Source organism: Balaenoptera borealis, assembly GCF_965194805.1.
Source record: "Balaenoptera borealis genome assembly, chromosome: 3".
Classification (NCBI taxonomy): Eukaryota; Metazoa; Chordata; class Mammalia; order Artiodactyla; family Balaenopteridae; genus Balaenoptera; species Balaenoptera borealis.
Genome location: NC_138866.1, coordinates 113,214,043 through 113,239,442, shown reverse-complemented (window position 1 = coordinate 113,239,442; position 25,400 = coordinate 113,214,043). Strand labels below are relative to the sequence as shown.

General features: G+C 34.8%; 1 protein-coding gene across 3 annotated transcripts in view; it reads left to right on the top strand.

Annotated features, from left to right (window-relative positions):
* CLPX (caseinolytic mitochondrial matrix peptidase chaperone subunit X) overlaps nucleotides 1–25,400 on the top strand; it is a 36,319-nt gene extending 10,919 nt beyond the window's left edge. The window contains exons 4-14 of one of the 3 annotated variants that reach the window (XM_082383319.1): nucleotides 4,832–4,986; nucleotides 7,184–7,343; nucleotides 8,750–8,791; nucleotides 12,486–12,662; nucleotides 13,031–13,195; nucleotides 14,029–14,117; nucleotides 15,100–15,264; nucleotides 18,486–18,785; nucleotides 20,384–20,476; nucleotides 21,760–21,866; nucleotides 23,670–25,400. In XM_082383319.1, the coding sequence (XP_082239445.1) occupies nucleotides 4,832–4,986; nucleotides 7,184–7,343; nucleotides 8,750–8,791; nucleotides 12,486–12,662; nucleotides 13,031–13,195; nucleotides 14,029–14,117; nucleotides 15,100–15,264; nucleotides 18,486–18,785; nucleotides 20,384–20,476; nucleotides 21,760–21,866; nucleotides 23,670–23,760 (1,544 nt within the window). In that variant the 3' untranslated portion in view covers nucleotides 23,761–25,400. The remainder of the gene's footprint in view (nucleotides 1–4,831; nucleotides 4,987–7,183; nucleotides 7,344–8,749; nucleotides 8,792–12,485; nucleotides 12,663–13,030; nucleotides 13,196–14,028; nucleotides 14,118–15,099; nucleotides 15,265–18,485; nucleotides 18,786–20,383; nucleotides 20,477–21,759; nucleotides 21,867–23,669) is intronic. The other 2 variants (XM_082383321.1, XM_082383320.1) reach the window with 2 other exon arrangements.

Sequence of the window (25,400 nt, the reverse complement as noted above, 5' to 3'; positions counted from 1 at the left end):
TTTCCCCCAAAGAAAGATTTCAACCTTTATAGGCCTATAATTCTACTCTAAAAATAATTTCCTAGAATAGAAAAGGAAAGAAACATTTAATAAATGTCAGTATGTATAATTTTATTCTCACAATCTTATTTTTGTCAAAACAGGGAATATCCTCATTTTTATAAATGAAGTAGCTAAAATTAAGTTTAAGTAATTCATCCAAGGTTATAGAGCAGTGAAGATACCTTATTCAGAAATTCCTTTCCTATTCAGAAGTTCCTGTCCTTTGTACCAACTGGAATTCTTTAGGGATAAACTAGTTCCTCTTGAGATTAAATTTTTCTTTTTATACAATGTTTTCATAACTTTCCAGGTTGTATTAATCACTGAAGGTGATTGTTAACATACAGATTCCCACCTTCCCTAGAGATTATCTAGATAAAAAACACTATAGTGTTATCTAATCAACTCAAGGCTGTTTCCTTTGGGAATTATAATTAGGGAGGGAGATGTGGGAGTAGAGAATGTGGAAGAAAAGAGTAAAAGAAGAGTACATTCTTATAAAGCATCTGTTGAGTCAGACACTGCTAGGCCCAGGAAATACACAGATGAGCATGACACTGCCCCTTTCCTCTGGAGCTGTACTGCATAGAAGTAAGCGGCCCCAACAGTGAGGCCCTCTTCCTTGGGTTTGCTGGCCCATAATGAAAGTCTCTCCAGAATGCATCCCTTTTGAATGCTGAGGATCTTCTGTGTCTACTCACTGAAAATTGGATCATCCTGGTTCTAAAGAATTTTGTTTGATTGTGGGTTATTCAGTTTGTTTGAATCTGCATTTATTAGTTATTAGTTCATAAACATCTTTTTATGTGCTTTTTGTTTGTTTTTGTTTTTATTCTTTTATGTGCTTTTTAGTCACTTGTAATTCTTTTGTGAATGGCCTGTTTAAGTAATTGTCTACTTTTTTTGTCATTTTAAATTATTTTTAATTACCCGAGGAATACATATGTATATCTCCCTTTGTAAAAAAAAAAGTAGAGCATTGTAGATAATGTTAAAGATATATTTCTGTAATATGTCTTCATTGAACACATAACTTTTAAAAAGCATAAATGGTTTCATATTGTTCATGTTTTTGCAAATTGCCTTTTTCCCGACTCAGCAGTGTTTTGAGAGCTTTGTGTGTTAATACATACAAGTCCTTTCTTTTAAATTTTAATTTTTTATTGAGCTGTTATTATTCACATACCATACAATTCACCCTTTTAAAGTATACATTTCAGGAATTTTTAGTATATTCATGAAGTTGTACAGTCATCACCAGTATCTAATTCCTGAATATTTATATCACCCCCAAAAGAAACCGCATACCCCTTAGCAGTCACTTTCCACCCCTTCCCCTCCCAGCCTTGGCAACCATTAACCTACTTGCAGTCTCTATGGATATGTCTATTCTGGATATTTCATATAAATAGAATTATACATTATGTGACATTTTATATCTGGCTTTTTTTACTTAGCATGTTTTCTCGGTTGATCAGTGTTGTATTATGTATCAGTACTTCATTGCTTTTTATGGCTGAATAGTATTTCCATTGTTTATCCATTCATTAGTTGATGGACATTTGAGAGTTGTTTCTGCTTGTTGGCCATTATGAATGAATAATGCTACTGTGAACATTTGTTTACAAGTTTTTGTGTGTACTTATGTTTTTACTTCTCTTGGGTATATGCTTAGGAATGGAATTGCTGGGTGAAATGTTAACTTTGTTTAGCTTTTTAAGGAACTGCTACAGAGGTAGTAGTTTTACAACCATTTTACAACCCCACTAACAATGTGTAAGGGTTCTAATTTCTCTACATCCTCTTCAACATTTATGTCTTTTTTTATTATAGCTATCATAGGGATAGGAAGTGGTATCTCATCATGGTTGTGATCTACATTTCCCTAATGACTAAAGATGTTAAGCATCTTTTCATGTGCTTATTGACCATTTGTATATCTTCTTTGGAGAAAAGACTAAATTTTTTGTCCATTTTTAAGTTGGGTTATCTTTTTATTGTTGAGCTATAAGAGGTCTTTATGTATTTTGAATACTAGACCCTTATCTAGATATGTGATGTGCAAATATTTTTTCTCATTCTATGGGTAGTCCTTTCCTTTTAAATGCTGTATAGCAGGAGTCAGCAAACTTTTACTATAAAGACCAAATATTAAATATTTTAGACTTTATGGGCCATATGGTCTCTGTTGTGACTTTTTTCCTTTGCTGTTATAGTGCAGAAGCAACCATAGACAATGTAAAAGAGTGAGGATGGCTATGTTCCAATAAAATTTTGTATGTGGACACTGAAATTTGAATTTCATATAACTTTCATTGTCATTTTTTTAATGTAGAAACTGTTCTTAGCTCATTGATCTTGCTGTGCATATTTCATCTCACAGGTATATTTGTAGTGATTTTTATGTTTTCTTATAGTGGTATTACTCTTGCTTGACTGACTGTAGAAATAAAATGCCATTTTTATAGATACCATTATGAATGTATAGAAAATCGTCAGAAATTGAAATAATATCTAAGATTCTTGATTATAATGATATATATTATTTAATTTTTTCTTGCCCATTTAAAAAATAACTTGTCAAACATGAATAGCATCCCTACTTTTATTTAAGGTAGAGCTTTTAGTTGTTTTTTTTTTTTGTTTTTGTTTTTTGGTCTATATTTCTTTTTTATTTTAACTTAAGGGAAAATTGAGATATAATTTCTTTACAGAAAAGGAAAGAAAGTGCATGGATTCTAAATGTACAGTTTGATGGATTTACATATCAAATATTCCCACACCCCAGAAGGCTCCCTCTTGTTCTTTCCTAGTCACTAACCTCTCTTCCCCCAAGGCAACTACTACCTTGACCTCCATCACTAGAGATTGGTTTTGCCTGTTCTTGTACTTCATTTAAACAGAGTCATAGTACATGTTTTGCTTTTGGGTAGAGCCTTTAGTTTTTATTTTTATGTATATAATACTTTTTGAAGGCTTACTGTAATTACGTTTCTCATAGGTTAAGAATAAACTTTCCTGCAGTGGTTTGGAGATTTTATGTTTGACCCTGAAACTTTTTCAAAATCATGAAGAACTTTCATTTAAACAAATATCCTGAAAAAGGTTTTACTAAGGTAGTCTTTCTTCTGTCGTGGGTATATTATACAAGCATGTTTACTGGAATCAGTATTCTGTTTATAAAGGAATATAGGATACCTGTAGTAATCATTTAAAGGAAGGAGGTTTATTTATCCCCTGATAATTTAACAAAATCAGATTTTGCCCCTTGTTCTTAGGAGTAAAAAATATGCATTGCAATGCTTGTTTATTTGTTTGTTTTTCTGAAACAGCATTTTGATAAATAAAATTAAATCCTTGAACTTGGGTATATGTTGAACATGTTTCAGTGTAAAACTGTATTGCAAGTATTCAGGTAGAATTTAAGCAACCCTTCAAACAGTAAGCAGAGAGGAATGTTATTTGTCAGTGTTTCTCTTTCCCTTTCACCTAATTTCTTCAGAGAAATATTTTGTTCTTGTGTTCTGAGGCCAGATTTTTCTGTCACACAGCCTGAACTAGATTAGAGGCTTCTCTGCCCTTTAATCCTTCCCCTGTTTACTGGTGCCTTATCCTAAAATAAAGCCACTGTCTTTCCCACTGATGGGAGATGGTGATAATGTGTTTGGGCTTGTGTTAATCAAAGGTACTTGGAATAGCTTGATCTTTTTCTTTAGGGAAGCACTTACTAGATGATTGATAAATGGAATACACAAATGACCCCTAATCTAGTTTAAAATTTGTGGCTAGAATTTATCCAGAATGTATTTTTGTTTGGCCTTGTGTTTAAGAACAGACACATAAGAATTAAATTGGCTGAATTAATAATTAAATTTATTTTTAAAATGTGGAATTGTCTATTTTTTTAAAATTTAGATTATTTTGTGAAGATTGAGGTGTGCTTGCCAGCGCAGTTTTTCTTGTAATGTATGGATAGGTAGTTATAATATTCCCAAAGAACAGAGATTCCCATGGTTTTAAAAATTCTTTTTACATATCTAGTTAGGTTACACAAAGGTAACACAAAAATGTATTACCTAGACCTACCAACGTGTAACTAATTCCTATGTACCTTTTGCTCTGTATCTGTTAATAGTCTGTATGGGATTCTCTACCATGCGAGCGGGGGCTAACTCTTCGTTGCGGTGTGCAGGCTTCTCATCGCGGTGGCTTCTCTTGTTGCGGAGCACGGGCTGTAGGTGCGCGGCCTTCAGTAGTTGCGGTGTGTGGGCTCAGTAGTTGTGGCTTGCAGGCTCTAGAGTGCAGGCTCAGTAGTTGTGGCACACAGGCTTAATTGCTCCACAGCATGTGGAATCTTCCCGGACCAGGGATCGAACCCGTGTCCCCTACATTGGCAGGTGGATTCTTAACCACTACACCACCAGGGAAGTCCCTGACTCCCCGCTTTGACTGCCGAGGGCCCAGGTTCAATCCTTGGTTGGGGAACTAAAATCCTGCAAGCAGTGTGGTGCGGCCAAAAAAAAAATCTTCAGCGAATGGAGAAGTCGAAAGAATTTCAACTGATCTTTTCTCTAGATGCAGTCTATCACAAAATGAAAGAACCTAGTTAAAATGAACAAAGTGTAGTTTACTGAACTCATCTTTATCATCTATTTTAGGTATAAACTAGGCTGTTTGTTGTGGCTAGTGGAGTGAACTACAAGCATTTTTGTCAAGTACATAGGTTTCAATTTCAATGAGTCTTTAAGGTTAAACACTATTTGAATTATTTTTCTCTGTCCTTTTACAGCATCCACCCGCTTTGTGAAGTGTGAAAAATGTCATCATTTTTTTGTTGTGCTGTCAGAAGCAGACTCAAAGAAAAGCATAATTAAAGAACCTGAATCAGCAGCAGAAGCTGTAAAATTGGCATTCCAACAGAAACCACCTCCTCCCCCCAAAAAGGTATAGGTCTTAGTTCAGTCTTATAAGCGCTTTATCTTGAAAACATTTCATTGCTCCCCTCCCTCCAGTTTATATTGAATCTTAATACTAGTATCTAAACAAGTGTTATAAGTTCTTAATACGGACTATATCTGGCTAAATTGTTACTGATATTTGATACTTGAAATTTAGGTATGGAATCCATTGCTGTTTTCCCATGTCATGATCACTGTATTCATAGCAATGAAATATAGTTGATGATTATTAAAGTAGTGTTAATGCTGAGTTAATCTAAAATGATATCCTTAAAATAGAGCAGCTGGGGATTTATTTTTGTTAGTCTGGGCCCCTGAATAACACCAGCCTGCAATTTTTCCTCCTTAAGTTAATCTACTTTATGGTAAAACAGCCTCAGGCTAACAATGGAAGCAAGTAATTTTTTCCTGACCAATGTGCCAGGGCTCTCCTGTATAGCACTGTGACTTTTGTGGTATGGGCTCTTCCTAGGAGTCTCAGATGGATTGTGATTTGGCCATGTGAAACACAGCAGAGTGTACCACCAGCTTCATTGGGTACTTGGCGTACACTTTCTGAGAAGGAGGAGCCCTGCTCTGGGCTGTGGGCCCTCTGTTCTGGCCATATCTCAGATGTTTGCACACTTACATTATTTGTCACCCTCTGCTTCGGTTTAGCTTTCTTCTGCTGTTTAGGTACCAGTGCATTTGTCTCTGCAAATGTGCTATGGCAGGTTTAATAAATCATGGGTATAGTTTGTGAGGAATGATGATTTTTAAAAACCGTAATAAAATACATATGGTCAACGACTATAGAATTTGTCATGTAAAAATAAATGAAGTAATGGAAAATATAGCTGTTAAGCTTTATGTTCCCCACCAATTTGTGTAGACTTCAGACATCTGAGTCAAAGTTCTAGAGAATAAAGTTCTAGAAAATAACTATTTTCAGGAGTTAGTGAATATTAACAGTTAATTTCTGTTTCTGAAAGCTGAAATAATTTATCCCAGGTGCTAAGCTGTTGGCAGTATCCAAGTTTCATCTAGAGCTTTAGTTTCTACCAAGAATAAGGCTTTTAGATTGCCATTTAGATAAAAGCATAGCTTTAAAGTTAATATCTAAGAAGAAGCTAAATGTTTATGAGCATTAAAACACATTGATACTGGTGGTATAATGGTCTTTGATTATATAATGCTTATTTTGAAAAGGTTAGTTTTATAATATGTTGTCTTTGTGAAGAATATTATTCATATTATTGAGAGAGGTGTAAAAAGGATTTTTTAAAATGATTTACATTAATGATGATAGCTTCAGACCCATGGTGGCAAGTGTAGGTATTCTAATTGACTTTAATATTAACTTTCAAAAATTAGGATCAGTGACATTGTTTATAGAATAGAAACCGGCATAGCACTAGAGGAGTACAGGGATACTTTGTTAAGCTAGAGAACAAAAGAATTGTGTTTTGTTCCTTTAAAGTTTGGGGCCTCTGAATCATTGCTACATAATGTGTCATGCCCTTTGCATTTTGTTTTGTTTTGTTTTGTTTTGTTTTGTTTTGTTTTTAAACCTAAAGGGAGCAAACATTCATTCATTCGTTCATTTATTTATTTATTTATGGCCGTGTTGGGTCTTCATTGCTGTGCGTGGGCTGTCTCTAGTTGTGGCGAGCAGGGGCTACTCTTCACTGCGGTGCAGGGGCTTCTCATTTGTGGTGGCTTCTCTTGTTGCGGAGCATGAGCTCTAGGCGCGCGGGCTTCAGTAATTGCAGCGCGTGGGCTCAGTAGTTGCGGAACGCAGGCTCTAGGGCGCGCGGGCTTCAGTAGTTGTGGTGCACGGGCTTAGTTGCTCCGTGGCATGTGGGATCTTCCCGGACCAGGCATTGAACCCATGTCCCCTGCATTGGTAGGCAGATTCTTAACCATTGCGCCACCAGGGAAGTTGTGGCATTTTGTTTTGGATGAGAATCTTTGTTCAAATTTAAAACTGTAAGTAAATGTACTCAGTATAGGACTTTCCCGGTGGTCCAGTGGTTAAGACTCCAGGCTTCCACTGCAGGGGGCACAGGTTCAATCTCTGGTAGGGGAAGTTCCGCGTGCTGCATGGTGCAGCCAAAAAAAAAAAAGTGTGCTCAGTATGTAACTTTAATGTGCATATTTTGTGATAGCTCATAGTAAATTGTTCATCTCTAATCATTTTTCAGATTTATAACTACCTCGACAAGTACGTTGTTGGCCAGTCATTTGCCAAGAAGGTGCTTTCAGTTGCTGTATACAATCATTATAAGAGAATATATAACAATATCCCAGCTAATGTGAGACAGCAAGCAGAAGTTGAGAAGCAGACATCATTAACTCCTAGAGGTTAGTGTTTTGATAATTGACCAAAATAGAGATTACTGTGCTTTAGAGGTAATCCTTATTTGGAACTCTTTGCTTTTGTCTTAAAATACTTTTAGTACACTACAGCATTTTTCAAAATACAGATCACTTCCCATTAGTGGTTCATGAAATCATTTCAGTACATTGCCAACAGCATTTACAAAAGAGTTAATAAGTGTGAGTAGAAAATACCAGAGTACGTTAACAACTTAAGTATTATTTCTTAAAACTTTTGTTTTCAGTTATATGTACATGGGTTCTGGTATACAGATTGAGACATCATTTTTGAATTGTAGACTTGACCACAACTAGTTCCCCATGACTGGATCATTGCAGTGCTCTCTGTGTGACTCTTGAGTTCTTCTCTTTTGGGTTCAGGATACAGAATTTCATTTGCCTAAGTCAGAGATATATGGAGATGATAAAGCTTACAGAACATTTTCAGCACTCTTTCCTTTTAGTCCCCAGCTACATAGTGCAAGGTTCAGGACAAATTTTTAAGTGATTCAAAGTATAATTCCTATTAATGATAGATTCTAATGTACCAATATACTGTGTAATGTCAACTTACTGTGGACAATATTGTGTGTGATATTAATAGAATGATTTTATTTAAAAAACTATGAATAGAGTACAGTGTAAATATTTTAAGGGTTTTTTTTGTGTGTGTGGTTTTTTTTTTGGCCAGGGAGCTGTAATTTCTGACTCGTCCTACAGTGTATCATTTTACATTCTTTTAGTCATCATTTTACAATTTTAGGGAGTTCTGCTAAATACTTTAAGTATTAAATTATTTTTAGTAGCTACTAAATATATAACTGATTGGCTTAATGAAGACACTTGTTCACTGGTTGAGCTTACTGCAAAATAGTCATGTAGTAGGATCAGTTACTTTTTTAGAAAGTATAAATCATAGTAACTATTGAAAGACTTGGAACCTTCATTTTTATAAGGTCCAAATCGCGTTGTTTAGTCATGGAGCAAAATGATTTTTTCTGATTCCTTCAGTCAACAAATTAATAGTTAAGCTCTTCTAGGTGCTGGAAAAGCAAATGGTTACATGGTATTTATAGTATGAGGGATTTAAACTCTTATTAAAGACCTAAATTATTACTACTCTTTTCTTAAAATAGGTAGCAGCTTTGTATTTGACAAATGTGAATATTAGCAACTGGACTGCCATCATTAAGCATCTTTGGGGTTTTTTTAATATAGAAAGGAGGTAGCATATAAATTCTTTCATAATGTGAAAAGCTGAAAGGACGTTAATGAACATATTCTTTAAATATATTTGGAAGAGGGCAAGAAGTGGAATACTCCTTGTTTGTTCCCCTAAATTAAGCAAATATATAATATTTTCACATTGCCATTTTCATCCTCTTTCTTAGAGTTAGAAATAAGAAGACGGGAGGATGAGTACAGATTTACAAGTAAGTGACCTCTCTTCAGGTCCTCCTCTGTAATCATTCTTCCTTTTGAGATTTACCTCAGTGAAGTTTGTCAGCAGTAGTAATGGTAGACATGTATTTGCTTGTGTATTACTAAGAAAGATATTGTATATTATCTAAGCCTGTTTGTTATACATGGTATATATAACTTTGGAACAGTTTCATAGCTAATTTGTGTAGATGTTGGGTTATTTTAGATATTTGATCTTATCTTTTCTGTTGTGATATTTCTTAAAGCATAACGTAGAGAAATAAAAAGTACTATATGCAGTTCCTCTAGATCTGCATATTAACAGAAGTTGTATTTTTAAAAATTTGTAGCTTGAATATTATATCCTTTTTTTAAAAAAACCATACAATTAGAGTTGGTCTGCCTGTAAGTGACAAATTTTAGGGGAGGCAGATTATCTTCCAGCTACTCTTTGCCAGAAACCACACTGTTTATTTTTTGGTGTTTATGAAACTTAGTGTAGACTTGCTAATTATACATAAGCACCAACTCATTGTTGCGAGCCCTAGACTGCCCCTATAATCATCAGATGGTCTGATGGAGGGTGTGGAAGGACCTGATACACCAAAGATAGTGGCTATTCTGATGTCTTGAACCCATCCTTTGGAGGTGGATATAGCTGCCATACAGAGGGAGAAGGTTCCAAAGTTATTATAAAAAGATTCATGTTGTCACAAAAGACAAAAAACATAGATAAGCCAGTATGAACATTTTTCACTTAAAAGTTTGATAATTTTACATTTGCCTTTGAACCAAACAGTATTATACATCTGCTATTTGAAGTGTACTATATATTCAGGATGAGCTATGAGAATATAACTAGTTTACCAACTCTGGCATGAGATTTATTAAATGTAATAAAATATGCTATCAATATATATTCGTAAATTTGGGCAGGTGGCTGATGAAGCTACTATGAATTATTAAAGAAAAGTCTGTAGTGAGTATTTTGAAAAAATATATGTGTAGTGATTTTTAAAAAATGTATGTAGTGATTTAATATAATATAAATGTTAACAAGTAACAGTATTTAAGAACTTAGGCAAAATAATTTGTAATTACATATATTGATTGACTTGGAAATTAATATTTTGAGAGCTTATATAGAATTTACTTTCATGTATAGTTTAGTCTTCTCCTATGTGGGGCATTAGTTTTTAAAGTTAGGGCATTAGGCCAAAGTCATATATAATTAAAATATTCTTGGATGTTCCTTTGGAAATCACATATTAGAGACCAACATATGTCTTTTTAACATGTTAAGATTGATGCTTTTTTCCTCCATCATTGGAACATAAAGTTTTTCTGAAGTTAAGCACGAAATGAAATAGTTGGCTTGCATATAAGGGCTATGTTATACAAATACTTAAACACAAGAAAACGGTAATACTAATAGTAAATTCTTCCAAAGCACATATAAAACTATCTGCCAGGCACTGTTTTAAGTGTTTTACATGTATATACTCATTAATCTTCCCCAAACCTATGAGACAGAAACTATTACTTTCACTACCATTTTACATATAAGAAAATTGAAGCACAGAAATTTTAAGTAGTTTGCCTAGGGCCATATAGCTGATGAGCGGCACACAACTAACTATTCTAGCCTGCTTGCTCATAGTCCTTATTATAGAGAGCTGCCTATGTAGTGAGAGATATGCAAGAACAGAGACTTAACTGAAAGAACAGGAGAGTTATCTCAAGTTTACCCTGGGGCATATTTTCATAAATGGAAAGACAAACATCATTTGTTCTGTACTATTTAAATTATTCCTTTTTTAAAAAAACTTAAATCATAGAGTAAGTTAAATACACGTGTCATATGATTTCACTGTAGTCAATATGCTTCTTGCGATTTTGTCCAAATTACCTAAATCATCTTTTCCCCATTGGGCAGACCTACTTTTCAGCCAAGCACCTTCTTATATTGTCACAATTCCTAACTAGATTTTGCTGAAATAAAAAAAAAAAACTTTTCTTTTTTTTTGTTTAGTAGGGACAACTATCTAACTGAACTAATATAGAAGACTGCATTTTTTTTGCCGGATGTGAATTGTACTGAGACATAGCATTGTGATTTATTCGCTGATCATTAACCGTCAAATGGAGCACAGTATAATTAAATTCAAATGTTTATTGAATGCCTATTATTTTTGATGACTAGAATAACCCTTTACCAAAGGGTGTGACCCAAAGATAGTTTCAAAGTGACAGCCAGATAGAATAGGACTATAATAATATGTCTGCTGAACATCTGTCTGTTGGTTTGATTAAAATAATAAAGCATTGGAAGATACTGATATTCTTAGAAACAACCTAAAAATAAATCCAGAAAATATAAACAAGTATGATATGAGCACAGATACCTTAACTGCTGAGAGCCAGGAGCAATATGGATATTTACAAATCTGGCTAATTGAAAAGAGTATTGGGATTCTTTCCTTCAGCCAAGAGAGAGTGAGAATAAGATTTTTTTTTAAGGGTTCCAGCTGATAAACTGTTAGTTCGCCAACAATATGATTCTCATATAGTTAAGATTATGTCTCTAATAAAGGAACTGCAGTGATCCAGTTGAGATCCTGTAAAATCAGGAGTTCAGATAGGGCCAGGGATAATGAATCTTACCATAGTTGGTTTCTCTTGTAGACTCACAGGATCATTTTTAAATGTGGAAGAGACTGTTTAAAGGTCATATGTCTCAGTATTTTCACTAAGGAAGCAGGCCCAGTAAAGCTAAGTGACTTGCCATGCTCCTACAATAGAACCGAGACTAGAACCCAAGTTTCCTATTTCTCAGTTCAGTGTTTTTCCCTTTCTCTACAGCCCTGCTTATTTTCATTTGTATTGAAAAAAATAATATACCTTTGTTTATCTTTCAAAGTGCCTCCAAATCAATTGTGTTTTGTTCTTTTTTTTTTTTTTTAATTGGCTGTGTTGGGTCTTTGTTGCTGCACGCGGGCTTTCTCTAGTTGCGGCAAGCGGGAGCTACTCTTCGTTGTGGTGCGTGGGCTCCTCATTGTGATGGCTTCTCTTGTTGCGGAGCATGGGCTCTAGGCATGCAGGCTTCAGTAGTTGTGGCATGTGGGCTCAGTAGTTGTGGCTCGCGGGCTCTAGAACACAAGCTCAGTAGTTGTGGCTCACGGGCTTAGTTGCTCCGCGGCATGTGGGATCTTCCCAGACCAGGGCTCGAACCCGTGTTCCCTGCACTGGCAGGCGAATCCTTAACCACTGCGCCACCAAGGAAGCCCTTGTGTTTTGTTCTTAAACACAGGCATAGAAACATAAAGTGTACATATGACTTGCTCAAGATCATATAGCTATTTAGAGGCAAATAAAGGACCAAAGCTAAAGCTTTCTGACTCCTAGCACTGTTCTCCTATTATACTGCCTTCTTTTCAGTAAAAGTATAGTCTTCATACAAGTTTATATAAATAAGGAAGGTAAAAATAATCCATTTCCTTTGCTTGAGGTTCCCTGAATAATCATTGTGTATTGTACATTTGTCATTAGATAATTTGAGGTTTTCTTCCTTTATAGGTAAGGCAAAATGTTAGAATATTTAAATTTTTTCTAAATAGGTGATTGGTTTTAGATGTAGGGTTTTATTGGGCATTTTTTGAAGTAAAATCAAATGAAGCTCTAATAATTCCTTTGGCATTTTTTCAGAGTTGCTTCAGATTGCTGGAATTAGTCCACATGGTAATGCTTTAGGAGCATCAATGCAGCAACAAGTAAACCAACAAATACCTCAGGAAAAACGAGGAGGTGAAGTATTGGATTCTTCCCATGATGACATAAAACTTGAAAAGAGTAATATTTTGCTGCTTGGACCAACTGGGTCAGGTAAATAACTTACTGAAAAATCACTACTCATTTAAAAAAAAATAGAATATAAATGATTCTGTAACCTGTGTCTTATGACTGGGGGATTCTCACTCTTAAGAAGAAAATCTAAGGCCAATCTTATGGTAGTTATACAGGGCTTAGAACTGAATTTGAGGTGTTGGTATTGCCCTTTAGGCCAGTCCCTAATATCTTAACAGGAATAATGAAAATAGCATACCATTATATCTGAGTAATAGTAGAGAAAAGATGTAACACTAATTTTTCTTATTATACATTCTTCACATTTAATTTGTATTGCATTTTTGTAGAGAAATTGTATGACAACATATTTTTAGTAAATTTTTAGTTACTGTTTCTATTTGTAGGTAAAACTCTTCTGGCACAAACCCTAGCTAAATGCCTTGATGTCCCTTTTGCTATCTGTGACTGTACGACTTTGACTCAGGCTGGATATGTAGGTGAAGATATTGAATCTGTGATTGCCAAATTGCTCCAAGATGCCAATTATAATGTAGAAAAAGCACAACAAGGTATGTTTCAGTGTAGTTTGTCCCCAGATATAGTCTGTTGGGGAAGCAGTCTAATAGCAAGAGAATATAATTTTTATTTTGAGTCAAGGAGTAAAATTCTATAATTATATAAAAGTAGCTATGTTAAACATTTTCTAGCATACTAAGGGCCACAAAGTTTGCTTTGCCTTAATGTTATAATATGGCTACTAGGGTGAAAACAGGCTAAATTACTATTCCATTAGATCTTTAATACTATCATTGTTTTTCCTGTTCTGACTTTCCTCTAGACTCGTAATGCTGGGGTGGGGTAAGGGAGGGGATAAGGACAAGTGCAGGAGAGTGCAAGATGTATACAGAAACAAATTAGGCTATTGACTTAGGAGATGTCATAGATGCTGCATTTCTGTTTTCTCTATCTATCATCTGTCCTTGTTTACATGAAGAGCTTGACAGCTTCCTGTCCAAATTCCTTTAAGACAAGAATATAGATGGGAAAAAAATAAGCTAAAATTTTGCTAATACCAGCCCTGTATCCACCTTCTGCTTTCACACTATACCTCTATCTCAGCTTCTTAGAATAAAGAACCTGAAAACATTAGTGGGGTAGATAACTATTGTCATAGAGAATTGGTTATCATACCCAAGTGATATTCTATAGAATAAATTATAAAACGTTTGCACAAAATGATGAGTGGGAAAGCTAGCAGTGTATTTTTATAGTATTAAGCCATTGTATATGTTAAGTGTTAAAGATTAAATAACCTTGCTCTCTAGCTACCTAGTTGTTTAAAGCTGAGTTATCTTGTGTATATCTTTTTCATATTATAAATAGAATCCTCCTTAAATTATAGGAATTGTCTTTCTGGATGAAGTAGATAAGATTGGCAGTGTGCCAGGCATTCATCAGTTACGGGATGTAGGTGGAGAAGGCGTTCAGCAAGTAAGCAGTTGAATATTTTGTTCAAGCCCACTAAAAGGAAGGGAATACATCAACCTCCCAAATATTGTACGTTTGGTTTCACATTCAATTAGATTCTGTTTTGTTTATTTCTCCTACTCCAAACTCCACATACCATTTAGTTCAGGTCCTAAGAGAAAGCTGTTGGCGATTTTAAATACCAAATTACCTTTGTTAGGAAATTAAAAATATTTTAAAGAAATAAATGAAATTTAATTTTTGTTGGTTTTATTACACAAAGGCCTAGTTAAACATTTCTAGAGGACTCTTGAAGAAAGTTCTGGTTCTAACTAGACATAAATGAACTATGTACATGTAGCTTATTCTTTTCACTTAATTAGAAGATAAAATAGAGTTTTATGCCTTATAGAGTCATACTTAAAGTCATAATGATCTATTGGGCAACTTGACCTTTTACTTGTAACTAATTATGACATAAACTACAGGGTAAGGAAAATTGCTTTTGTTTTTTTGACCAAGACATAGACAGGTACAGTCACACTTATAAAATGTGCTGGATGATATTTTTTATAAAGGAATCTCAAAATATAGGTATTCTCAAAGTTTAACACTAGGAGTAGAATAGAATTTTAATTTGCATGAAAGACAAATCTTCAAATATTTTCAAATTTTGAATGTTCCCACCATGGTTGGATAACATCTTAAGAGAGCCATAATTCTATCTTTATGTCAGAACTATGTCTTTACCATCAAAAACAACCTCTTGGGTTGACTGTTTCCTGAATGCATCAGGAGTCCTATAACTATTCCAAATAAATTTATGAATAATTAATGTGATAGTATATTAGATTTTCATGTTAGTTATAGAAATGTGGGAGTTTTCTTCAGTTATGCTCATTGACCATAACCACATATTGTTTTTCCCCATTGAATCCCATTACCTAAAGTATAATAAATAATACGCTTATATGATGATGCCATAAATCATTTATTCTTTATTTAGGGCTTATTAAAACTACTAGAAGGCACAATAGTCAATGTTCCAGAAAAGAATTCTCGTAAGCTACGTGGAGAAACGGTACAAGTTGATACAACAAACATCCTGTTTGTTGCATCTGGTGCTTTCAATGGTTTGGACAGAATCATCAGCAGGAGAAAAAATGAAAAGGTAAGTTTTTCTGAGTGATTACTAGGAGAGAGAGCACATTTGAAGTTAGAGGATGGACCCTCAGTTTCTAATCTCATATCTGCCATCTGCCAGTTGTGGATTTTTATGAGTTAGGTTTTCTTAGAGTATACCAGAAATATATGCCTAGTTATTTTTAAAATTTCAGAGTAGTGGTTTGGAAGATTTCTAAATATCATCTATATATGGGCATTTTTAAAGTATAACTTGATTATTTCAGTTTTATATTTCATCTAAGGAGTTTTTTATTATTTGAGGTAGCTGCTGTATCAATAAAAATTCTACTCATTTCTCTTGCCCAATTCACTGGAGCCCAATAAAGAGCTTGTCTCCATTGCTCCTGCCCATAGCGTCTACATAGATCACTGCTGACATTCACAAATGGAGGAAAGCAGTTTGGAGGTTGGAGGAAGGGTTGTGATCCCACCTAGTTTTATAGATGTTTCTTAAACATTCTTATAAGCCTTGATTTTAACTGGAACTTACTTTTTCATATCCTCAAAGTTCATGCCCAGTACCTATTTATTGATTGATTATAATAAAATGTAATGTCGGCATAGTGGCAAGAAGCCCGAAAACATGCCTGTTTTCCATGCTTTTGTGTTTTACATAATCGCCACAAATGATACCTTTTATATAATATATTCTACGTAAATGAATATATCATAGATCACCTCTTCGCTATATTGTTTGCTTTAAGTCTCCTTGGCCTTGCATGTTTAGTAGTTTACTTTAGTTTTTAGTTTAGTAGTAGTAGCTACTAATGCAGTAGTTTAGTAGTAGTAAAAAAAAATAATAAAATAACGCTGCTAATAAATGGTTGCCTGTGTTAATTCCTTTGCATAGCCTAGATGAGAAACCTCTTGTACAGATACTGAGCCAGGTAGTGTTGTTATTCCTCAATAAGGTTAGATTTTTATTTTTCATATTAGTTAATTTATGTTTTTCTTGCTTTTGAAATTCTGTATAAATTAGCCTAACAAATTAGAAAGAAGAAATTATTTGTGTGTGCGCCCACATGCACACACATGCATGTGTTTGAGAGAGACAGATGGGGGAGGGTGGGGAAGAGAGAGAGAGAACTTTATATTCAAAATTCTGTAACCAAAGGCAAGGACCATGTTCTTATATTTATTTATAATTCATACTTCCAAAAAGAATTTGAAGCTAGAAACATTTAGAAAAGAACAATTAAAAGTATTGTTAGTAAAGAGATCAGAAACATACAAAAGGAAGGTTTAGGTCATTTCAGCTTAGTGGAAATTAAGTCACTCTGTTTAGCTTTGAACTTCTTAATGAAAAGTAGGGGGAAATCGTGAGCTAGTTTTTATTGCCTGAAAGAGGAAGGGTATGATGTCTTCATGAGAGACAAAGATTTAAAAAAGAGTTTTTCACTTAGATTTTTTTTTTTAAATTTATTTTGGCTGTGCCGGGTCTTAGTTGCAGCATGCAGGATCTTCGTTGTGGCATGTTTAGTTGCGGCATGCAGGATCTTTAGTTGCAGCATGCGAACTCTTAGTTGTGGCATGCATGTGGGATCTAGTTCCCCGACCAGGGATTGAACCCGGGCCCGCTCCATTGGGAGCGTGGAGTCTTACCCACTGGACCACCAGGGAAGTCCCTGTCACATAGATTTTTAGGAAAAGAAGACAGAGACATAAGAGAGTCTGCAACAGTGATTTTATAGAGGATTAAACACATCCATTTGGCTACTGTTTTTATCAAACCTCATTGAAAGCCAGGAGTACAATATAAATAATATACCTCTACCTCTACCTCTTTCCTAACCATATGAAACTGCTTGCAGTCTTAAGTTTTATTCCTATTGCCTTTGCTTATGTCCTCCCCACCTCAGTCCAGTTGGCAAATATGTGTTCATTTTTTTTAACACAATAAGCATTTATTTCTTGCTCAAACAAATCCAGAAGTGTATTGGGTGATAATATGTGTTCATTCTTTATGACTCAGTCTGTTAAATGATTAGGCAATTCCTCTGTGAAGACTTTCTTGGTCACCTCCTACCCTCCGTCCCCAGTATTTCCTCTTTTCTTTCTTTCCACTGCTGTAGTTTCCTGTACAGTTGTCCTTCATTGCACCTATGATGCTTTAATATCTTCATGTGTTCTCACTGTAAAGAAGTCCCTTTAGGTTAGGATAAGGGGTGTCTTCAGGTTTGTATCCTCAGTGTTTTATAATAATGCTTAATGCTTAATAAATGTGTATCCATATATATAATAAATATGTGTATATATATTTATTACTATATATGCCTATATTGTATATATAATAAATGCTTAATATATGCTTAAATTATTGAATGAAAGGTATTTTGCTTTCTGATAACACTAACTGTCCACATACACAGCTTAGAGTATCAGGAATGGATTTTTAACTTAGGTGTTTTCTCATATATCATGTACTTCTCTTGTTCTTTTGACAAAAGTTGTATGACATATCAAAATTAAACTTCGGACAGTTGCCTGGAGTATAGTTCTTTTATATTGACTAAAGCAAGATCCATACACCTTAGATACACAACTTTTTGCAGCAAAGTTACCATTTTTGTTTGATGTCCTTACATGTTCTTTATAAAATCGAAATTATTCTAACTCATAGGATGTTCTAACTCATAGGATATTCTAACTCATAGGATATTCTAACTCATAGTATGCAACCCCAAATCACGATTTTAATAGAATGCTTAGCAATGACTTAAGACACTTGTGGATAATTTCGTTTTAAGTCTGCTTGTTCCATAGGCACTACTCCTGTTTACAGTATTACAAAACTGACTTTGGTTACAGAATAATTACTATCTCTGTTTCCACAGTTCTTGCACATTTTGGAAGCCACACTAGTCTAGAGGTCTCAGAAAAATCCTGCAACATCATTATATGAGTTCTAAGGGACTTCCCTTCACAGTTCTTACTTACCTACTTTTACTAGAATTCATTCTTTGAGAGTTGGTTAGGTTCTCAATTCTGAAGGCAGATAGGCCTGAGTTTGGATCCTGGCTTTTACCACTAGCAGCAGTGAGAGCTTTGGTCAAGGTACTTAACCTCTCTAAGCCTTTTTTCTTCATTGTGAAATATAAATGATAATACTTTCTTCTGTTGTGAAGATGGCATGAGATATGCATGTAAAATGCTGAGCACGATGCAGCTTCATTCTGTTATTTATAATACCTGTCTTTTCTTTGGCAGTATCTTGGATTTGGAACACCATCTAATCTGGGAAAAGGCAGAAGGGCTGCAGCTGCTGCAGACCTTGCCAATCGAAGTGGAGAATCAAATACTCACCAAGACATTGAAGAAAAAGATCGTTTATTACGTCACGTGGAAGCCAGAGATCTCATTGAATTTGGCATGATTCCTGAGTTTGTGGGACGGTTGCCTGTGGTAGTTCCTTTGCATAGCCTAGATGAGAAAACACTTGTACAAATACTAACTGAGCCACGTAATGCTGTTATTCCTCAGTACCAGGCCTTATTCAGCATGGATAAGGTTAGATTTTTATTTTTTATACTTACTTAATTTATGGGGTTTTTTTTGCTATTGAAACTCTACATATGTTAGCCTAACAAATTAAAAAGCAATACTTATCTGGAATACCAGCCTATTCCTCACTAAATATGGATCTAGGAATCAGGGAAGGCACGTGTGTCATATTAGACACTTAGGAGTTGGCTTTATTTTTTTCTTAATTAAAATCGACATTGTAGCTTAAAGCCCAAGGATTTATATAGAGAGAAATTGTGCTAGCAGCCTACCCCTAACCCCTCAAGCCAGGCACACAGGATTGTCTTTTCAGCCTTGATACCCTAACTGCTCTCCTTGTGACACACTAGGTGTGCTTTTTTCTAAAGTTAACTCTCACATCTACTTCTCTGCAGCCAGACACCTGGAGCCATGTATCTAATCAGACAGCAAATGTTTGGGTTTTCTGAACCTAGTGTCTCAAAATGTCAGTCTCCTTCTCTCCATTGCCACTGTCCCTACCTCAAGTCAGTCTCCTTTATCATTCTTCACCTTGACCCATGCATTTACTTCCTAATTGGTCTCCCTATCTAAAGTCTGTCTCTGACCACCACCACCAAAATATTATCATCTCCCACTTTACTTCCAGGATGGATCTTTTTAAAATTATTGAACACAGTGTCCAACAAACAGATATTAAGTTCTTAATAAATACTTACTGAATGAATAAACACAAAGCTAATTATTTCACTTCCCTCCTTAAAAATCCTTCAGTGGTCCTCTAGCCTTATTTAGATGCCCCCACTTTGGTGCTCTCTTAGCACCATGTGCAAACACTATGCTGTAAATGCTCTTTTGCTAATTTGTCACCACCCAATACACTTAAGTTTCTTGAGGGCAAAGGTGGTATCTGATTCATCACTCAGTTTCTAATATATAAACACACAGGGGTTCAATAAATGTTGAATAAAGTCCTAGAAAATCCACGTTAATGTAGAAAACCTCTTCAGGGACTAAGGACAAACTTGGGATTCATACTGATACCTTCCCATAGGTTAATTCATAGAAACAAGTGCTTTTTGAAGGCAAGGTTCTGAAGCACCATGAGAGATAATTACCTCACTTAAATTTTACATTTTCTGGATGTAGAAATTAATAAACAAAAGTTGTTTAATACCAAGATTTTATAAAATCTGATGTTCCAAAGTATTTTGATTTTGGGAGGGTACATTAACTTCTCAATAAGTTTTGGAATTTGTGGTAATTTAGAGAGACTTGTCTAAAGTTTTACCTTTGTTCTATAGGATGAGAGGGTTAGTAACACTCTTTAAAATGAATATTTTCCAGCAACTAAGTTATAGTCTAAAAATGCTTTAGTCTGAAAGGGGATAGGGTCAGTCAAGACACAAAGATTCTGACCCTGTGTTTCTGAGTATTAATCAGTGTACTTAACTCTCTGGAACTTATTTCTTTACCTGTAAAGTCAGGGCATTAGTCTCTTTTTGTTCTAAAAAGACCAGTAATGGTGGTAGGTAGTAATAGTTAGTAGATCAAATACTGCATGGTTATATTAGGAAAATATCATCAAGTATTATCTGAGTTATTTCTTTTGAATATATTTGTAGTGTGAACTGAATGTTACTGAAGATGCTTTGAAAGCTATAGCCAGATTGGCACTAGAACGAAAAACAGGTGCACGAGGCCTCCGGTCCATAATGGTAAGTTGGCATAAATTTACAGAAACTAGATTATTTCTTGGTCTGAATTTTGAGAATATTAAACCTCGATGTTATCCTCTGGAAATACATCCAGAAAATTGGTCTAATATTTTTTGTGATTTTTTTTTTTTTTTTTTTTTGGTCACAGTATATTATATTTTTCTTTTTTCTAAAAAGGAACTTCAAGGTGTTTGCAACAAAGGACATACAGTTAATATGATTAATGAAATAGAGGAAATCAGGATCATGGGAAGGAGAATTTCAGACAACTCTACATAGGCCTTTTGACTTAAGCTCCAGAGTGCCTTCTCAGAACCATTGAAATCCTCATTGTTGTTTTTTGTTTGAAATTAAGTTGTAGATACTGTGGCATTTTACCCCTAAATTCTTCAGTATGTTATGAACTCACTATTTTTATTTTGTTACAAATCCTAGAGACCCAGCCTACTTTGAGTCACTACCCACCCTCTTCCTTAGAGTTCTCTCCCCTACTCCCCCAGGTCTGGCTGTACAGTGGGTTACTATTTCCCTACATGCTCCCAAAGCAAGCACATATTCTGTTCTCTGAGGATTTCACTGCTAAATATTACTTCTCTCATCTCAGTAGGACTTTTTGATTAGAACTACACATCCATCACAATTTGAGATTTTACTCTTTAATGAAGGCCTGGACTTCAGGTGTTGTGACAGATTTATAAGCATGTAAACTAGAAGAACAGGTGATATAGTTGACATTTTTAGAAAATTTGATGTACTCAACCAGTATTTTCCTTAAGATGGAATATAATCCAGCCCCTACTCATAGGCAAAACTAGTTTTCTTTAGTAAATAACTTTAGATCTACTGCAGCACTTGAGACAAATGCCTGTTTGAAGTCATAGCTTGGTAGAGATGATTTAGGATTAAATTGTTTTCAAATTAAGGATTACTAGTTGACCTCCTTTGGTCATAGAGTATGTCAGGAATGCTTCTGAGTAACATCTGAATCACATACAAAATGAAGGTACAGTCTTTTTGTATGTGCATGGTGACCTAAGTAGGCAGAACTACAGACAAAAAGCCTTCCCTTATAGAATGACTTCTCTCTGAATTTAGTTAGAAGCTGTTTTAATATGAAGAATATGAAAGCTTTTACATTGACTTTTCAACATTCAGTTACTGGTGCATAACAGGGACTCCATAATATTTGTTGAGTTGATGAATTTGATTGATAACCTATAGAATACAAGCATTTTATATGTAACCTCAGTTTTCCATGTAATTCATTACTTTTTTCTCTTTAGGAAAAGCTGTTACTAGAACCAATGTTCGAAGTCCCTAATTCTGATATTGTATGTGTGGAGGTTGACAAAGAAGTAGTAGAAGGAAAGAAGGAACCAGGATACATCCGGTAAAGTGTATTGTCAAACTAAAACAGATCTAAAGCTTAAGATAGGCTCTTTATTGCTAGGGTTTATTGGTCTGTCATAAAATTGTGTAAAAATCCTTATAAATCAAAAAGGAATCAGTTATCTCAAGTTTTCTGTAAAAAAATTTTCTAATTTTGGTTTATAAAATGGTATTTTGAGTCTTGAAAATTGATCTTCAAAATTAGTCTCCACTTGGGACTTCCCTGGTGGCGCAGTGGATGACTCCATGCTCCCAATGCAGGGGGCCCGGGTTAGATCCCTGGTCAGGGAACTAGATCCCACATGCATGCTGCAACTAAGAGTTCGCATGCCACAACCAAGGAGCCCACCTACCTACCGCAACTAAGACCTGGTGCAACCAAATAAATAAATAAATATTAAAAAAAAATTAGTCTCCACTTTTTTCTCCTAAAGGAAGAAGTATCAAAAAAGATATACAAGTAATCCAAATGAAAAGACTTAAATGAACTTTGCTGCTAATTCTGTAATTTATGAATTACTTGTTTCATGTCTTTCATAAGACCAAAACTTTAAAAAAATATTTATTTATTTATTTGGCTGCGTCGGGTCTTAGTTGTGGCATGAGGGATCTTTGTTGCGGCATGTGGGATCTTTCACTGTGGTGCAAGGGCTCTTCATTGTAGCGCACAGGCCTCTCTCTAGTTGTGGTCCCGTGGGCTCTGGCTCTCTGGTTGTGGCGTGCAGGCTCAGTAGTTGCAGTGTGTGGGCTCTCTAGTTGTGGCGTGTGGGCTCAGTAGTTGCGGAGCATGGGTTTAGTTGCCCCGCGGCATGTGGAATCTTAGTTCCCAGACCAGGGATTGAACCCGTGTCCCTGCATTGGAAAGTGGATTCTTAAGCACTGGACCACCAGGGAAGACCCACATAAGACCAAAACTTTGACGACATAATTTTTCTCTTAGTTGTATCTTATCAGTTGACAAGTTTGACATATCTTTCACTGCTTTATTTAACTATTCTAGGGGTCAGGAAACTGTCTTGTACAGGGCTAGATTAATACTTCAGGGCCATACAATCTGTATTGCAGCTACTCTGCCTCATAGCGCTAGAGCTACAGTCCATAAATGAATGAGCATGTCTGTGTTCAGATAAATATTTACAAAACAAATGATGGGCTTTATTTGGCCTGCAGGCTGTAGTTTACTGACCCCGATTTATTCAATAAATATTTATTAAACAGTGCTTGACATTAATGTTACCTACATAAAAATTAGATTTCTGTCACAATGTATGTTATGTTTTATGCTTATCTTCTAAGGTAACTTATGAGGCAGTTGATTGGTTTTGAACAACCTTTACTTATTCAAAGAGATATAATCTCTCATTTTTATTGTTTAATATTAATATATAAAGGAATTGTGGTGGTCTGATCATAATTTTGACTAATTTGAGTCATATTGGTTTGATCAGAAGCTTTCCACTTCTTTATCATTGACATGCTAAATGTCAAGCATTTTCGTTAAAATAATAGATTCTACTTTTTTGCTGGAGGAAAGGCCTTCACAGTTGAAGCCTTGTTGTTGATTTATTTCAGTAAAAATTTGTTTGGGAAAACTACTTGTAGTTTTTAGTTGTGTGCTCTAAATGTTTCCCATATTTTACCATTAAGCAATCTTAGTATTAGAAGTGCTCTTAATATTTTCCTTCTTTGTGTGTCATTTCTAGCTAAGTGGATTAATTTTTTATTATTCATTTTTTTGAGAAGTTGTGTTTACCCCTAATTCTTATTTAAAAAAACAAAAAACACTGATGGCTTTTCATTACAGGGCTCCAACGAAAGAATCCTCTGAAGAGGAGTATGACTCTGGAGTTGAAGAAGAAGGATGGCCTCGTCAAGCAGATGCTGCAAACAGCTAAACTGTCAGACTTCTGTATATAAAGTTTTCCTTCTTTTGTTTAGGATCATAACTGTCTCTACAGTCTGACATTAAAAGCATTGGATCTCTCTTGGATATCATACATGGTCAGAAGCTTTTAGGATAAAAATCAGATCATGTATATAATGTAATCACATTGATTTATACAGACTGACATTACATGGACTTTAATGACACAATGTTCAGAGACAAAATGTACATTATTTTGGTTTGGTTTTTAAAAAATATGCTTTAAAAAAATTCTTAGGAGTTCTTTTAAGCAATGCAGGTGTTGCAATAACTGTGGATTTTACAATAATGTAACTATAAATGGGAAAATAAATTCTTTAAAATTGAAGATTGGGATGCCATTCTTTAGTTTAGCCTTTTCTACCCATGTTTGTTTCCTGAAAATATTATAATTTTTTTCATCTTAAAAATTGGAACAGGTAGTTTCCAAGTAGTTAAAGATTTCATGGAAAAAGTACCCTGAAGAACCTTATTTTGATGATTTGTTTAGCTGTATTCTTAGTCTTATCCACTAATGCGTGACACTAAACTTCCCCATTGGACTATAAAAAAAGGCCATTCTCTTGCTGACTTGTCTGATTTATTTGCCATCTTTGGTCCATTTTAGTACCATGAGTGAGCAGATGGAATTGAAGTCTGCCTTAAATCTTCAGAAAAAGCCTACACCTAATTCTAAAAGTAGCATTACAGCCATGTGCTGAGCTAAATAAAACATCCTAATACATTTACCTAAAGTACTTAGTTTTTTGTTGTTTTCTGGTGCTGGATATTTGTCTAATTCTTTGGCTTCATAGAATATTAAAGAAAATCTATGCTATCAGCAGAAGGGAATGTGTTCATACTAAAATATAAGTTATTAACTTTCATTATATAAGAAAACTAAACAGTGGGGGAAATTTGGGGGACTTAACAGTGAAAATTATTTCATTTGATTCCATAAATATTAAAATATTTGGGTACCTTTTAAACTTTTTTCTTTCCCACTATATTGATAGACGTTCCTATACTGTTCGTTCAGTTCAGCCTCGTTGGAAATTGTTTAAATCAGAGTACCTTTAAACATTTGTTTTCAGTTTTTAGTTTATAAACTCTTGAGTTTTCCCCTTACTGCCCCCACCCCCATTTTCTTAGGAAAAGAACCCTAAGCTATTAGCAAATTCTACATCTTGTTGATGAAATTGGGTTTTCTGTGATGTAATAAGAGATGTTAGATATCTATTTATGGCTGGGGTAGGACCAGAAATGCACTTTTGCAAAGTGTTTAAGCCTGGTTGCTAGAGTATAGAACAGAAACTGGTATCTTTCTTGGTCTCCCTAGTAATGGTTGAAGTTCTTCTCAGGAAGTCTTTCATATTATAACTGTTCCTTATCTTTTTCTTACAGCCTCATCATTTTCCTTTTTGTAGAGTGAAAATTGGAGTAGCTACTAAATATATTAAAGGCAGTCCTCCAGAAATGCACTGGGAGACGTTTTAGTCACAACAACTTACATTTGGTTTTGAAAGTTAAAGCATAATTGATGTTTTTAAATTAAACACAACTGAGTATAACTACAATTTGTATCTTGAAACTTGTTTTGGCATTTGAATAAAACAAAAGGATTAAATGAAA